Source organism: Narcine bancroftii, chromosome 5 (assembly GCF_036971445.1).
Source record: "Narcine bancroftii isolate sNarBan1 chromosome 5, sNarBan1.hap1, whole genome shotgun sequence".
Taxonomy (NCBI): Eukaryota; Metazoa; Chordata; class Chondrichthyes; order Torpediniformes; family Narcinidae; genus Narcine; species Narcine bancroftii.
The window spans coordinates 126489850-126504526 of NC_091473.1; the positions used below are offsets into that span (position 1 = coordinate 126489850).

Below are 14677 nucleotides of genomic sequence, written 5' to 3' on the forward strand. Positions count from 1 at the left end.
ATCTTATTGAGGTTTATAAAATCATGAGGGGTATAGGTACAGTGAATAGTAACAGTCTGTTTCCTCGAGTGGGAGAATCTAAGATGAGAGGATATACATGGAAGGTGATGGGGCTGCAATTTAGAAGGGATGTGAGGGGACAGTTCTTCACGTAGCAGGTATGATCAGATGGGGCTGCCAGACAAAGTGTTAGAAGCAGGTATTTTAGCTTCTTTTAACAAATACTTATATAACTACATGGATGTGATGATATTGGAAGGGTGTGAGCCTAATATGGGCAAGTGAGACTAACGCAGCAGGGGATGTTGTTTGGCATTGCCAAGCTAGGCCTGTGGGCCTGTCTCCGTGCTATAAGATCATGATTTCAAGTTCATGGCGGGTGAATTAAACAAATATTTGGTGTCTGTATTCATTGAGGACACAAAAAGCATCTCGAATTAATGATCTATTGTGTTGACTGAACGAAGAACAGATCAATGAGACTGAAAATAGACACATTTCCAGACCCTTATGATGTGCACACCAGGATAGAGGTGGCTGTGAAAAATAGAGCACTGATTAACATTCCAGAATTATTCCAACAAATTGGATGGTAAACCAAGTAATTACATAGTTTATAGTGAAGGAAGCTTTCGTCTATTATTATTGAGGAAATGTTAATGGGACATCTGGTATAAAGCGAAAGGATTGGGAACACAAAATGGATATAGGAAAGATAAATAATTTTGACAAATCTGTTGGACTTTTTGAAATTGTAACTAGCAGAATAGATAAAGTGGGGCAGAAGGTAATCAGTGAATGTGGTGAATTCCAGAAAGTCTTCAATAAAATGCCATATCCTTACAAAGAGCATGTTTGGACCTCTAAAGTGATTTCCATGCTTTTCTTTCAAATAATAGCATGTTATCTATCATATAAATAACTGATTAAGTTTATAATTTGTTATATTTCATGCTAATCTTCACTGAAATGTTTTTAATCATATTTAGCATGTTTTGAACTATGGTCTCACTTGTCGTTGAAATTGTTTCCATAAACATGCATTCTGCTTTAGCTTTATGGTATGATCCCATATAATTAACTTTCTGAATTATTTCACTATTAGTTACAAATCCTTAAGTTTCTCAAATCCAATGTCTCATGCTATTGATCCACATTAGTGACCAAAACATTATTCAATATATTCATAAGTAATAGTTTACAATATCTGGAAATAAAAAGTCAGCCAATGTATGTTAAGTAAAACAAGTCTGCAAGGGCTGTGATAGCAGCTTACACCAAAATGCTGGAAAAACTCTGCATTTTTTTTTTAAAGTGGTCAATTAACTTGGCAATCTAAACATCTTGGAATGTGGGAGGAAACTGGTGCAGCTGAGGGACATTCAGGCAGTCATGGGAAAATTCCGTATACCGCATATATGCTGCCCTGCAGATCAGGATCGAACCAAGGTAACTGGAGAAACGAGACAACGGCTCTACCAGCATCCCATGATGACAGAAATCCCTCCTTGAAGCTGCCTTTCAGCTATAACTCTGGATAGCCACATTTCCCAGCCCTTGAAAATGTAGCAACTGCAGCCAGAAAAAAGTAAATACCTTTGGAACTCTGCATTTTTGAAAGTTACTGCCCAAATTCCCCTATTCTTTGTTCCCTCCTTCTTTCCTACTGAGCTAAAGCTTTTTTTATTTATCTGAGGAGACAACTAGAATACGGTCATTGCAAAGCAATTGCAGCGCCAGTGACTCAGGTGGGAATCTGGTGCTGTCTGTAAAGAGTTTGTACATTTTCCCCATGACCTGCATGGGTTTCTTTCTTCAGGGTGCTTCGGTTTCCTCCACCCTCCTCCAAAAATGTACGGGGTTTGTAGGTTAATTGGATGACACAGGTTCATGGGCCACAAAGGCCTGTTACAGTGTTCTTTGTCGAAATGTCTTGTCTGAAACCATGCAGGCATTCTATATATATATATATATATATATATATATATATATATAAAAACTACGTAATCAGGGCTGAGCCTAATGTATATTCTTTTCTAAATGTTTAAATTATATCCTTTTCGCAAGCAGAAAATCAACTAATTACAATTTTAAGGTGCATACAATATCTAATCTTGTACTGCAGTTCAGCAACCTATCTCCTTCGGTATTCTTTAGCTCTCCTGCTCTGACACAATGAGCCCTTAATAACTTTTGCTTCAGTTCAAATTGCAAAACAAAAATGTTCTCAATTCTTCAAAAATCTCACCTTTGCTCTGGTACTGATTTTGACCATATTGCAACACAGTTAATGAAGTATAACACAGTGATCAGATTTAGACAAGGCTCCATTGCCTTGTGAACCATATCCCACTCAGAAGTGACTTCAATTACAATTTACAGGCGAATTGCCCAAAACCATAATTAACAAGTAGTTTTGCTTGTATCCAGGGATTGTGTCAAATAGGTCAGTCTTTGCTAATTAGATTTGGAAAGAAAGAAGTCAGAGGAAGATTTATTTTCAAAAGGTTAGATTAAAATTTCAACAATTAATTGAATCTTGTTTCAGAGAATAACATTTCTTGCATCTTTCTAGTAAACAATCATAAATGTTTCAATTAAGATGGTAACCTATATTATTTGAAGGTAATTAGCAATTTCACAAAGATTCTGTCAAAATTTTGGTAGAATAAATGCTAAAGGCTGACAAAAGCAAGGAGCACTTTATTGTGCAGCACACTAAAATGGAGCCCAGTGCTCTCACAATTGGCAATGTACAGAAGAATACACAACCTCTACCACTACTAATCTGGATGTACTATGCTTAGATTTCCAAAAGGCACACAACATGCCCTAAGGAAAGTTATTGGGGAAAATAAATGTTCAAAGGTGAGGAACAAACAGATTGGTGTGGCGAGCAGATGAACATGTATTCCAGAAAACCTTCAGTGGGGTGTCATGTTTTTACAAAATCAGTTTCAAATATTCTTCTTACAAAGACCTTTAAACCTATTTTCCTGTTTTCTTTGAAATGATCACATTTGTCCAGTCAGTTGGAAAGCATCTTTTTTTTCAGAAGGCAAGATGCGAGTGATGTTTCACTGGGATTGGTACTGAAACTTTTTTTTTAAATTTCTCACAAATAGTCCCTTCTAACCACTGAGTCTCTGCTGACCATCACCTACCCATTCACACTAATTCTACATTAATTCCTTTTTTTTATATTCTGCCCCCATTCTCACCTACTGTCTCAGATTCTATCCTTCATCTACACACTAGGGACAATTTACAACTGTTGATTAATCTACCAATCTGTGTATCTTTGGAAATTGAGAAGAAACTTGGAGCACCTCCATGTATCTTCTTCCACCAATCATACTTTTAATCCCTTCTAATCCAAGTATACAAATAACATAGATTGAGACAATAAGGTATAGTTGTTAAATTTAGAAACAATAATTGCAGATACTGAAATCCAAAGCAAATAATGAACTGATGGAGGAAATCCACTGGAAGAAATGGTCAGTCAACATTTTGGATCAGGGCACTTTATTAACACTTGATAAAGGGAACCTGAAGTAACAACCTATTTCCACTGATGGATGTTGCCTGATCTGATGAGTTCGTTGAACAGGGATGTAAAATTTGTCGGGTCCTTCAACTCCACCTGCACTTCCCATTGTCTCGAGAAGTCATCCAATATACTGAAGGACCCATCCCACCCTAGCCACACTCTTCTTTTCCTCCTCTCAGGGAGAAGGATCAAGAGTTTGAGATTGTGTGACAGGAAGTTCGAAGGCAATTTCTTCTCTCCAGCTATTAAGACACCTGAATGAACCTCACAATAGTGAATTCATATTGTCCTTGTACTAATTAATCCTTTCACTATAATGTGCTCTTGGTTTTCTACTTCGCACTGTACCAGGTACAATGTCACGATAAACTTGAGTCAGGTAAAGTTGTGAAGAGGATGTAAGGAATACACAATGGGACCAAGATAGACTTAGAGAGTCGGCAAAGGTCTGGAAAATGGAATATAAAATGGCAAAGATTAAAAAAATGATGAGAGATTGCAGCATTCTGAGATGCAGGGTGACCCAAGTCTAAGTCCGTAATTGAAAAATGGCAAGTACAGAACCCAATTAAACTATATCAGTTATCGTAAAGGGAAATAAATATAAAATTAAGATTAAGCTTCAATTACAAACGGCATTAGATAAACTACATCTGGAATCTTGTGTACAGTCTTGGTTTCCTTTTTAAGGATATTCATTTGCTAGGAACAATTCACAGGGAATATACAAGACATATCTGGAATGAGTGTAGTTTAAAAAAAAAATTTAGACATACACCAAGGTAACAGGCCCTTCCAGCCCATGAGCCCATGCCACCTAATTGACCTACAACCCCCATACATTTTTGGAGGGTGGGAGGAAACTGGAGCACCCGGGGAAATCCCACACAGAATCAGGGAGAAAGTACAAATTCCTTCCAGACAGCACCGGATTTGAACCTGGGTCCCTGGCCTGGCGCTGTAACAGTGTTGCAGGAACTGCCGCACTAACCGTGCTGCTCATTATCTTATGAAGAAAGTTTGGCCAGGCTAGGCTTGTTCACTGGCAAGGGAAGCAGAGCGCTTGAATATTTTAAAGGTGAAGGTTGCTAGATTCTTTACAAGTGGATAAAAGATCACCACAGCTAGAGGTTGTAATCAAATCAATCTTGTTAAATGGCAGAGCAGGCTTGTGGGATGGGAGCAGGGAGTCAATTGGACGATTCCTACTCTTAATTTGACATGAATATCAGAGGCGCAACGGAACCTCAGGAGGTGATTTGGCCCATGGTGTCTCTGACCCACAATATCTGCATATCCCCGCAAATGATTGTCTTTGAAGTACTCCTCTAGTGCCCCTTCGACAAAACAAACTCTACTAAGATCCACAAATTTTGCGTGATTCTCACTGCAGGAGCATCGGTAGATGCAGTCAGTTTCACTCCTCACAGCAGAAGAAAGAGCTTTGAACCAAAGATGACAAATTTTTGCGCAAGTGAAAAAAAATTCCGGTTTCTATGTTTAAATTTCATAAATGTAGACAAGTGGAAACAAATACAGTTCGGGAAGTCCCACCGTAGCACGTTGTGTTCTGTGTCGGGCTGTTCCTCAAACAGGCCTGCACTGTGGCACACTAACAGGGACACATCAAATTCATCATGGTGTCTGATTCCTTCGGAATCTTTATACGATCCAGATCTGCAATCAAAAAAAACTTCCGCTGCTGTTTCATCAACAAAAATGCTTTGTCATTTCTCTAATCATTATCTGATCATTGCCACAATGAAAGCTGACAATTATATATGTAAAAAAAAATGACTCTTTTCAAATGTCAAATGAAAAACAGGCATAAGATTACAGATTGAAAAAAAAACAACTGACCTCTTATCTGACTTCATAGTTACTCGGTGATTCTATCCAAGACACACCTGTTTAAGTTTAAAAATCAGGTTGCTCTAAAGAAGGTGCAATTTGCGACAGTATCAAAGACAACTTTGATGATTTGGTACGGATTTAAACCAATAAAAGAAAATAGAACCATTGAATATTACAGCACAGAAACAGGCCTTTCATCCAAACTAGTCAGTCAGAAAATACATTGTTTTATTGACCTGGGCCATATCTACTCCTCGCATCCATGTACCTATCCAAATTTCTCTTAAATGCTTTTTTTTCTCTTTCTTTTTTTTTCTTTTTTTTAAATTAGGCCCAGCGGTCCGTTTAGGTTCTCTCGCTGTCCAAGCGCTCCAGCTCCAACTGCCTCTCTCTTAAATGTTGAAATCAAACTTGTACTATCACTTCCACTGGCAGCTTGTTCCACAGCCTCACCATCCTCTGAGTGAAAAAGTTCCCCTGATGTTCTCTTTCAACTTTTCTTCCCTAACTTATGACCTCTAGTTCTTATCTCGCCCAACCTCAATGGAAAAAGCCTGCTTGCATTTACCCTATCCATGACCCTCATAATTTTGTGTACCTCTATCAAATTATCCAATGTGTCAGAGAATAAAGTCCTAATCTATTCAACCTTATCCATAATTATCTTGAAATTAATAGCATCGTGACCACTAGATCCAAAGTGCTCCCCGACACATGCTTCCGCCACCTTCCCTGCCTTATTCTGATAGGAGATCCAGTGTTGCATTCTTTGTAGTTGAGCTGTCTATGTATCGATTTAGGAAATATTCTTGAGCAAATTTGATAACTCATCGAACCCTTTTACAGTATGGAAATATCAATTAATATGTGGAAAGTTAAAATCACCTCCTATTACAACCATATTTCTTGCAAATATCTGCCAATTCTCCACAAATTTGCTCCTCCAACTCTTGCTGACAACTGGGAGGACAATATAATTCCATTAACGTGGTTAGCCCTTTCTTCTTCCTCAGCTCCACCCATGTAGTGTAAATTGACAAGCCCTATAATCTGTCCTGTCTGAGCACTGCTATGAAATTTTCTCTGACTAGCTATGCCACCCATCCCCCATTCATCCCTCCCTATCACTTTTAAAGCAAAAGAACACTGACCGGAGCATCAAGCTACAGGCTTGACCCTCCACCAACCAAGTCTCTCTAATGGTGACAATGCAATAATTCCAGGTGCTGATCCATGCATTTATCTTATCCACCTTTCCTACAATATTCCTTGCTCTGAAATTAACATAACTCAGAATATTATTCTCATCATGCTTCATCTTTTCTATTTGTCTTTGCTGCAGGTTTAATGACATAATTTTCCATAATGCTCCACCATTTGCTCTGGTTCCCATCCCCCTGAAACTAGATTAAATCCGCACAGAGCAGCTCTAGCAAACCATCCTGAAAGGATATTGGTCCCCCTCCAGTTCAGATGCAAACTGGCCTGCCAGTACAAGTCCTGAAGGCATCATAAATCTAGGATCTAGGGCGCATCTATCAGAAGTTGCAAGTTGTTCTTGCAATTCAAGAGGCAGATTCGAAGTGTTAATCACATATTGGTTGGTTCTTTGCAAAGGAACAACAATTTAATTGATAAATAGAGGCAGCGATACAAAATGAAGAAATGTATACTAATAGATCAGTTTACAGAAAATTCTTCTCCATTTACCGATTCCAGAGTGCCACTAATGCATATTCATGCATTTCTGTATTTTGGGACACCTTTCTACTATCCATATTTATTGCTGCTCTTGACATGCGGAGCGGTTTCATTCCATATGTGTTGGCATGATCGGTAATATAGTTATAGAGTTGATGAGCTGTTGTCATGTTCGTGGATAGAGCTACAGTTCCTATAAAACAGATTTTATAAAACCATGTCAAGAAATTAGAAGCAACTGGCATATTTCTGTTTAATAATTTTTCATGTTGCTTTTTCCCCTGAGCTTTTCCCAGATTTAGTCAATATCTTTGACTTGGTTTTCTCCCTCGATTCCACAAATCTTCATGACATACAGTATCAGCAATTCGCTTGTTGAGCTAAAGCACTCATGGTTACATCTTCCTTATAGGCAGTGCAATTCCTGCACACTAACTATTCCCAATGAATAACTGACATTTTAAGAGTGAAAAATGGATTCATGCAAGAATTTAAAGCTAAAATCTGATAAATGGTTCCTAATAATCAGAAAGTGATCAGAAGATTGCTTAGCAATTTCAATTAATTCTTCTTTTTGGTGCTAAAAATACATGGTCTTAACTTTATAAGTTATATTTCTCTTACCTTCAAAGATGTGATTCCTTCCATATTTAGGAATATCTGGATGGTGACAGATAAAATCTTCCAGAAAGCTCGTGAGATGGTAACCCTGTCTCAGAGTCATCTGACGGCCAACCAGATATTGATGAATGATCCGCAGGTGGAAATCATAGCTGAAGGAATGAACGTGCATCAAATCCCTCACCTTGTCACACTCTTCTGTGAACAACATTGAAAGCTGCCAAGATAGAGATGACAGGCAAATATTACATTCCACAAATCCATGGCAAAGGTCAGTTCCTGCTGCATTCCTGTAAATCTCCCTTTGTTTAAACAAACGTTTCAAATTGTACTATATAACCCATATGGTAAAAACACTGAAAATTGCAATAATGTAAAATGAAGGACAGCCCATATTATTTTCAATTCCATAGATTGAATCCAGAGCTTCAAAGTAACTGCTCAACCTGCGACTACATCTCAGAGATATTAATTCTGATGCTTATAAAGATGTAAAAAAATCTAAGAAGGTGAAGTGTATATTTTAATAAAGATTCAGCCATTGGTTTTAAAAAAAGTTCCTGAGAATATTACACATAGATTGCAATCTTTATGGTTATAATTCAAACATTTAGAATTATCACCCAACTCCATTGATCAATTTTGTTGCTGATATATCTGTTCTAAATTCTAAGATTTCTAATATATCATATTTTTTGGATTAAGCAATGTGAAAGCACAATTGAAAACAAATTTGATATACTTGAAAGGGCAGGAGACAACTTCCAATCTTGGAGCAGTTCAGAAAACATTGGCTCCTCTGTAATCGTGAGATTTCAACCTAATATCCCATGACTGTTACATTTTTATTACCACCATTTCTGAATGGGAGAAATTTCTCTTCTGTAATTCAACATCAAACTATGTGAATCAAGCAGAAATAACTGGTCTTCCAGCCATTCCTCAATCTCAAGGCTGCTATTAGAAGACAAATAACTAGATGATAACTGAACCATACAGTTGTAGAAAATTCATTTGGTCCATTGCTGTCTGATAATGACATTTCTGTTTCTCCACTGGTTTAAACAGTAAACCTGAGCCAACATTTTCAATGCAAGTGGTGGCAATCAGATCCAAACAATCATTAGGAGTTTTTAATTTGGAAATTCAGCATCTCATTGTATTTAGTGGTTATTTTGTGCATGCAAGCCAGAACATTCCTTCATCTTCATTGTGAACCTAAACTTATCTTCAAGTTGGAACAGATTTGATGCCCCCCCTCAAAAATTCAATGTAGAATATTAAACATTTAGTCCCAGCATTTGTTATAATCACATTATGCCATTTGATTTAAAACTTTGTAATCCTGTTGCTTTGACGCTACAGTTTACAGTATGCTCTTAAGAATACCTAATAAACCTATAAAGTACAATCAGAAATGACTGGCTATATCCCGCCCCCCCTCCCCCCACTCCCGAGATGATGAGCCTAACTGAGGGATGCCCATTTAAGCAGGTGTCAGGAAATGGTTGTGATAAAATATCTTTGCCAGATTCACCCTTTCTTCACTTATGTGAAAGGAAAAAAAAAATACAGATCAGAGCTGAGCAGAGAGTGGACAAGGAAAGGGTTGGCGGCAACTCTTCTGGCAAATTAATACAGATTTTAATACAGGAAGAAGAAAGTGTGGTAACACATAACAGCTGAGATCAATTAGAGCAAGGCGAAGCAGCTCCCTTTGCGCTCTGTTACACCCACTTACTGTTGTCAGCCAAGTGCGTCCAATAATATTCAAGGCTGTGGAATGTCGACTCTTGCAGCAAGCCTACCTACAATCTTTACACCCAGAATAAAATGCAGCTTTATTTAATTTTTATTATTTTAGTTTGTACAATAAAGTCCTCTCAAACAAAACAGCTGAAGCTCTTATTTTTAATTTTTAAAGTAATTTCTTGTTACACTTTGTATGTTAAATAGAAATCAGACTCATCTGCATTTCATGGAATTGAGGATAATCAGTTCCTTTAAATTTTATTTTAAAATCTGTGCAGTTTGCAGAAAACAAAAGTCTTATTGGAACCATAATTTTGAGAATAAAGATTCATGTACTAAGAAATCCTCTGATATAACATAACACATTTGAATGTACAACACTACACTTTTCCAATCTTACTGCTCAGTTCTAAATAGTATGAGTTGTTGTAGTCTACTCACCAATAAAGGGAAGCCAGCTGTCTTAAGGCGACTCAGCAAAAGACCACTACTAAACATAATACTGAATAGCCCAAGAACTCCCACTGAGTATCCTGGAGTACTCATATTTCCACAGAATTTACATTGCGCAGTGATTTTACATTCTCAGCAACACCATTCGATTTTTCATAAAGGTCCATTTGGTTACGCTGACATTTTGGTACTTGCATTTCTTCAAACAATTCTTTTTTGCAAAGTGCTTGCAATGAAAACTCAAGATTCAAACGGAAATTGGTGTCCCCTTGCAAGTTTGGAGAATGTAAATGGAAGCTATCCACCTTCAGCATCAAAATGCCACAACTTAGACTATTATCCTTTACTTCAGGCAGCAGGCTTCCTAGATCCTTTGGTCAGAAGGCTTTTATTAGGGCACATCCTTGGAAAGAGTAACTGTCACAATATTATGTAAATTACTTGGTGTTTTTGAGGGTGATCCAAGTGGCTGAAACTATGGGATGGTATTTCTTCACATGTAACTATTAACTATTGAAGTTTGTCTGTGGCAGCACCAAAGCCTCTATTGGGAATTACTCACATGTCCATGTGGAATACCTCAAGTGCTGCACAAACACCAGCTCAACCTTTTATGCCGTCAGTGCACCAGGTTGCCCCTCTTTGATGCACAGAATCCTGAACAGAAATTGAGATTTTCTGTTTGGGATCACTGCTCTGCATAAGCTGCTGCTTTCCTTCATTATCCAGAAAACACCGACAGGCAAGCAGCAGGGAATACAAGAGCCCACCATCCAGTCCCATGAAGAGATAGAATAAAACGATAAGAAGAGCCAGAGTTGGTGGAGAAATGTGGTTAAATTAAAATAAATTATTGCAAAATGATAGAGTAGGAAGTATTCAAATTTTGATTAGTCCTTTCTTTCATGTGGATTACATGCTTTGTCAGGCAGTCTTCTATTTACACGACGCTCTGACCAGAGAGAAAGAAAAAGAAATGGAGATATGCTATCACTTTGCTTATGACGCTCACTTTGTTTTTTTTTCCCTCCTATCTGTATTGCAGCCAGTTGTTCACATTTGTTTACATGAGTATATTGTGTAGTTTTCTTTTTCACTACCAATAAGTGTTAATTCTGCCTAGCCTGCAGGAAAAAGAATTGTAGGGCTGTACGTGATGTCATGCAACATACAGGTGCTCCCCTACTTACGATGGTCCGACTTAATATTTTTCAAAGTTATGATGGTTCAAATCTGTACTTTCAATTTCGAATCCTGCACTTGTGATATGCCGTACGCTACTCTCTTGCGATGCTGGGCAATGGCAGCAATGTGTGACAGTATCGCGCAGCATACTCTCTCACGTTAATAATTTTTTTTCAGGTCGGAATAAAGGTATTCAGAATTTAATTATTAAAAAAATGGTAGATGCGGAACTTGTGATTTTTTTTCGACTTACAGTGGATTTGCTAGAACGTAACCCCATCATAAGTTGAGGGGCACCTGTACTCTGACAATAAATGTGAAATCTAGATGGTTCTCAACCTCTTGACTAGAAACCACAGAGTTCTAAACTTACCTGTACTTTCCTCAAGAGATTGCTACAGCTTCCACCCCACAATGATCAAGCAACCAGACATATGCTGAGGTGAAGAGAATTGCAGTGGCAAATTTTATGGGACCAACAGAACGAAAAGGTGTTTTGTATACTGTATCGGACTTGTCAGCCACAAACGAGCCTGCAGCTGACGTGGACATTATCCCTCCATTAATCTTCGTCAGCGAAGCCAAGCCAAAGAAAGAAGAAAATATCAAGGGGAAACCAAATCCATTGTACTCTATCTTGCCAAATTTTTGAAGTGATACAGCCATCCTGGCTTGAAATTTTAGTCTCAAAAGGCATCAGTCACAGAGGCTGAATAAGAAACTTCAAAATTTAGAGATGTGCTCATCTCCAATGTAAGTGGTGGGTTTCCTGAAAATCAATGAAGGTGTTTAACCCCTCCTATGGTATCTTTACCATTCTTCACCTCACGAGAAACCATCATTAGCGCCGCTGACACCTCGCTCGTCTTTCCTGAGCATTGTCCGTCCTTGTGCTCCCTGATCCATATTGGCTTTCAAATTTCCAACATCAAGTTCAAGAAACTCATTCTTTTGTTTAAATTTCTACGAAGCCGTCGTTGTTCAAATTTTCTTCAGGCGCACTATCAACTTGGAACTCTCTTCATTTCTTTGACTTTTCAAATGCCCTTTCAATCATTCCAATGGTCCTAATGCCAGTCATTTAAATCCATGCTTTGGACCAGCAATTCTCAACCCTTTTTCAGCTATGACCCCTCAAGAACTCTGCTCAACGTTTACGGGCCCCCTTCTCTGTCAAGCTGTCAGGTTTGGTTAGCTTCTTCCGCACTGCTCTCCTACCAACTAGATGAAAAACATTTTTTTTAAATTGTGTTATGCGAGATGAAAGGAAAACAAGGCTTTTAATTCAATTTGCTGTGGCCCCAGCAGGTCTATTGAGAATGGCTGCTCTAGAGTTAGGTGACTGACAGAATGACCAATGGAGTGATTCCACTCACTTAATGTTTCTTTTTTTAAGAATGATTAAAATCACCCGAAGTGCTATTGGTTCTATGAAGCTCTGTGTATTGCAGTTGACATTATTGGTACCAAATGTAGGCAAGTTATTATCGTACCTGACGCTATCAGATAATAGTCAAGGATGAGGTTGGAAGAGGGGTGGAAAGGTACAACCTCCCAATGTAAATGGCAATGATAGTACAGTAGAATCTACATTATCTGGCACCTACAGGGATCGTGGATGTCTAATACGCTCTTCCAATGCCTAACTAAATCACCTGTAGCATTAAGAATACACCATTTAAAAGACAAAAGATAGTGCAAAATGTAAAGTAATATGAAGAAAAAAAAAATCAGGAATGTTGTCTTTAATTGTGTAAAGTTCATTTTAATCAGGTAATTCTCATAACTTTTTTAAATTCGAACCCCAATAGCTGGAGATGTAAATGTTGTGCTAGCTGGTATGTTAACCATTCCGCCATCATAATGAACCCCAACCAATTTTAAACACGTATTTTTTACATCCCATACATGCCACCGTTTAGGACAAGCATCAAAGTTTAAAAATGTTGCCTCAAAATCAGAACTCATCTTATATGCCGGGTCTAAAATCTGAACCTTGACAGTAAAGTCACAACAATGCTGCCATCTTCCACCTCCCCCTCCATATATCCCCATCCCGCTCGGCTCACTCTACCACCTTCCTCATGCTGACAACCAGACTCACCTCCACGTAAACGGCAACTCACCTTCACGCAACCGGTGATAGCAAAAATAATGCAGGTGCATTGAGGGGCATTGCTCGTTCAGTGGGGCCAACCCTGCATGTCCAACTAAGTCACAGCATTCCTCCGCGGAGTCTATCCGCCCAGTATTATTTATTTGATGGTTTTTTTTTTAATTTCCTCGATTTTTTTGGCCTGTTTTTTGAGTTTCTGGTTGATTGAAACCCGGATAATGGGAATGTGACTGCACCTTTTTAAGGAATATCAATCCTAGTTACCATTTTTCTCCTTGCACGGGGACAACAATTTTAGCTTGCAGATTAAGACTGAGCAAATAAAGAACATGCATTTGCAGAGGGGAGGACACAGTGGGGATGGATACTCCCCATGTTCCAGTAATCAAATCCCTGATGCAAGTAATCATTGTACAGAGCAACACAGAATGAATATCTATGAATTGGAAAGAGAGCACAATGCCGATTGAGAGCACCTAAACCATTGCACATGCCTTTAGAATGACGAGTAGTTAGAGTCTGAAGTATATGAGCAAGACTAGCAAAAGGAAAGTCAGTGTGCAATAGGGGAAAGATAGAGTTTATGAGAGTAAGGCCTCTGGAGCTTGGGACATACCGCTGACTCTGAGACCGAACTCACTTCGGCAAGGCACTTGATGCGAGCTTTGGACACTAGAGAGCCCTAATGGGAAACAGGAATGGAGATGGATATGGCACTCAACACAGACATACGTGCAGTTTCTATTCTAGGTACAGTACATTTAAGAGAGGCATTGCCATAGGCCAGAATTGATTGTAAAACATAACAGTACCTTCATAAGTTCCATCAAACAGGTTTCTCAGACTTTAAACTCAACACAGCCCAAACAATATTTTTTTCAAATACCAGAAGCCATGTATTTTTTTAAGAAATTGAAAATGATAAATGGCATCTCTTGTAAAAACAGATTCTTCTGTGCTTAAATTGAGGACAACTCAACTTAGTAAACTACTTCCACTCATGCCCCACTGTAAACTGTACTTCTACAGGCGATACAACCACATTGAATCCACAGCTTAAGAAACTGCTCAGTCTCTTGTTATCTGCATTAATTGTGTGTACCAAGTAAACAGGCTCTAGATGTAGTTCTGCAGTTGAAACTAAACCCCCCAACACATTGATTCATGAGGTAATCTCAGTTGTCTTTTTACATTTTTAAATTTAGACATATAGCACATTAACAGGTCATTTTGGCCCATGGGTCCATACAGCCTACTTTACACCCCATTAACCTGCACCCCCTGAACGTTTTGAACAGTGGGAGGAAACTGGAGCCCCTGGGGAAAACCCACACAGACATGGGGAGAATGTACAAACTCCTTACAGTCAGTACAGGATTTGAACCCTGGACCGGTCGCAATCACTGATGCCGTAAATTTGATATAGAAATCCAGGAACTCCA

The 14677-nt window shown here is 38.5% G+C and overlaps 1 protein-coding gene across 10 annotated transcripts in view; it reads right to left on the bottom strand.

The window, feature by feature from the left end:
* The window catches only part of szt2 (SZT2 subunit of KICSTOR complex), a 289561-nt gene that overhangs the window by 9837 nt on the left and 265047 nt on the right, over window positions 1-14677 (bottom strand). For 6 of the 10 annotated variants that reach the window (XM_069939008.1, XM_069939001.1, XM_069939006.1 and 3 more), the window contains 4 exons: window positions 13852-13917; window positions 7733-7946; window positions 7118-7301; window positions 5108-5230 (listed from right to left, as the gene is read on the bottom strand). In XM_069939008.1, the coding sequence (XP_069795109.1) occupies window positions 5108-5230; window positions 7118-7301; window positions 7733-7946; window positions 13852-13917 (587 nt within the window). The remainder of the gene's footprint in view (window positions 1-5107; window positions 5231-7117; window positions 7302-7732; window positions 7947-13851; window positions 13918-14677) is intronic. The other 4 variants (XM_069939009.1, XM_069939005.1, XM_069939002.1 and 1 more) reach the window with 3 other exon arrangements.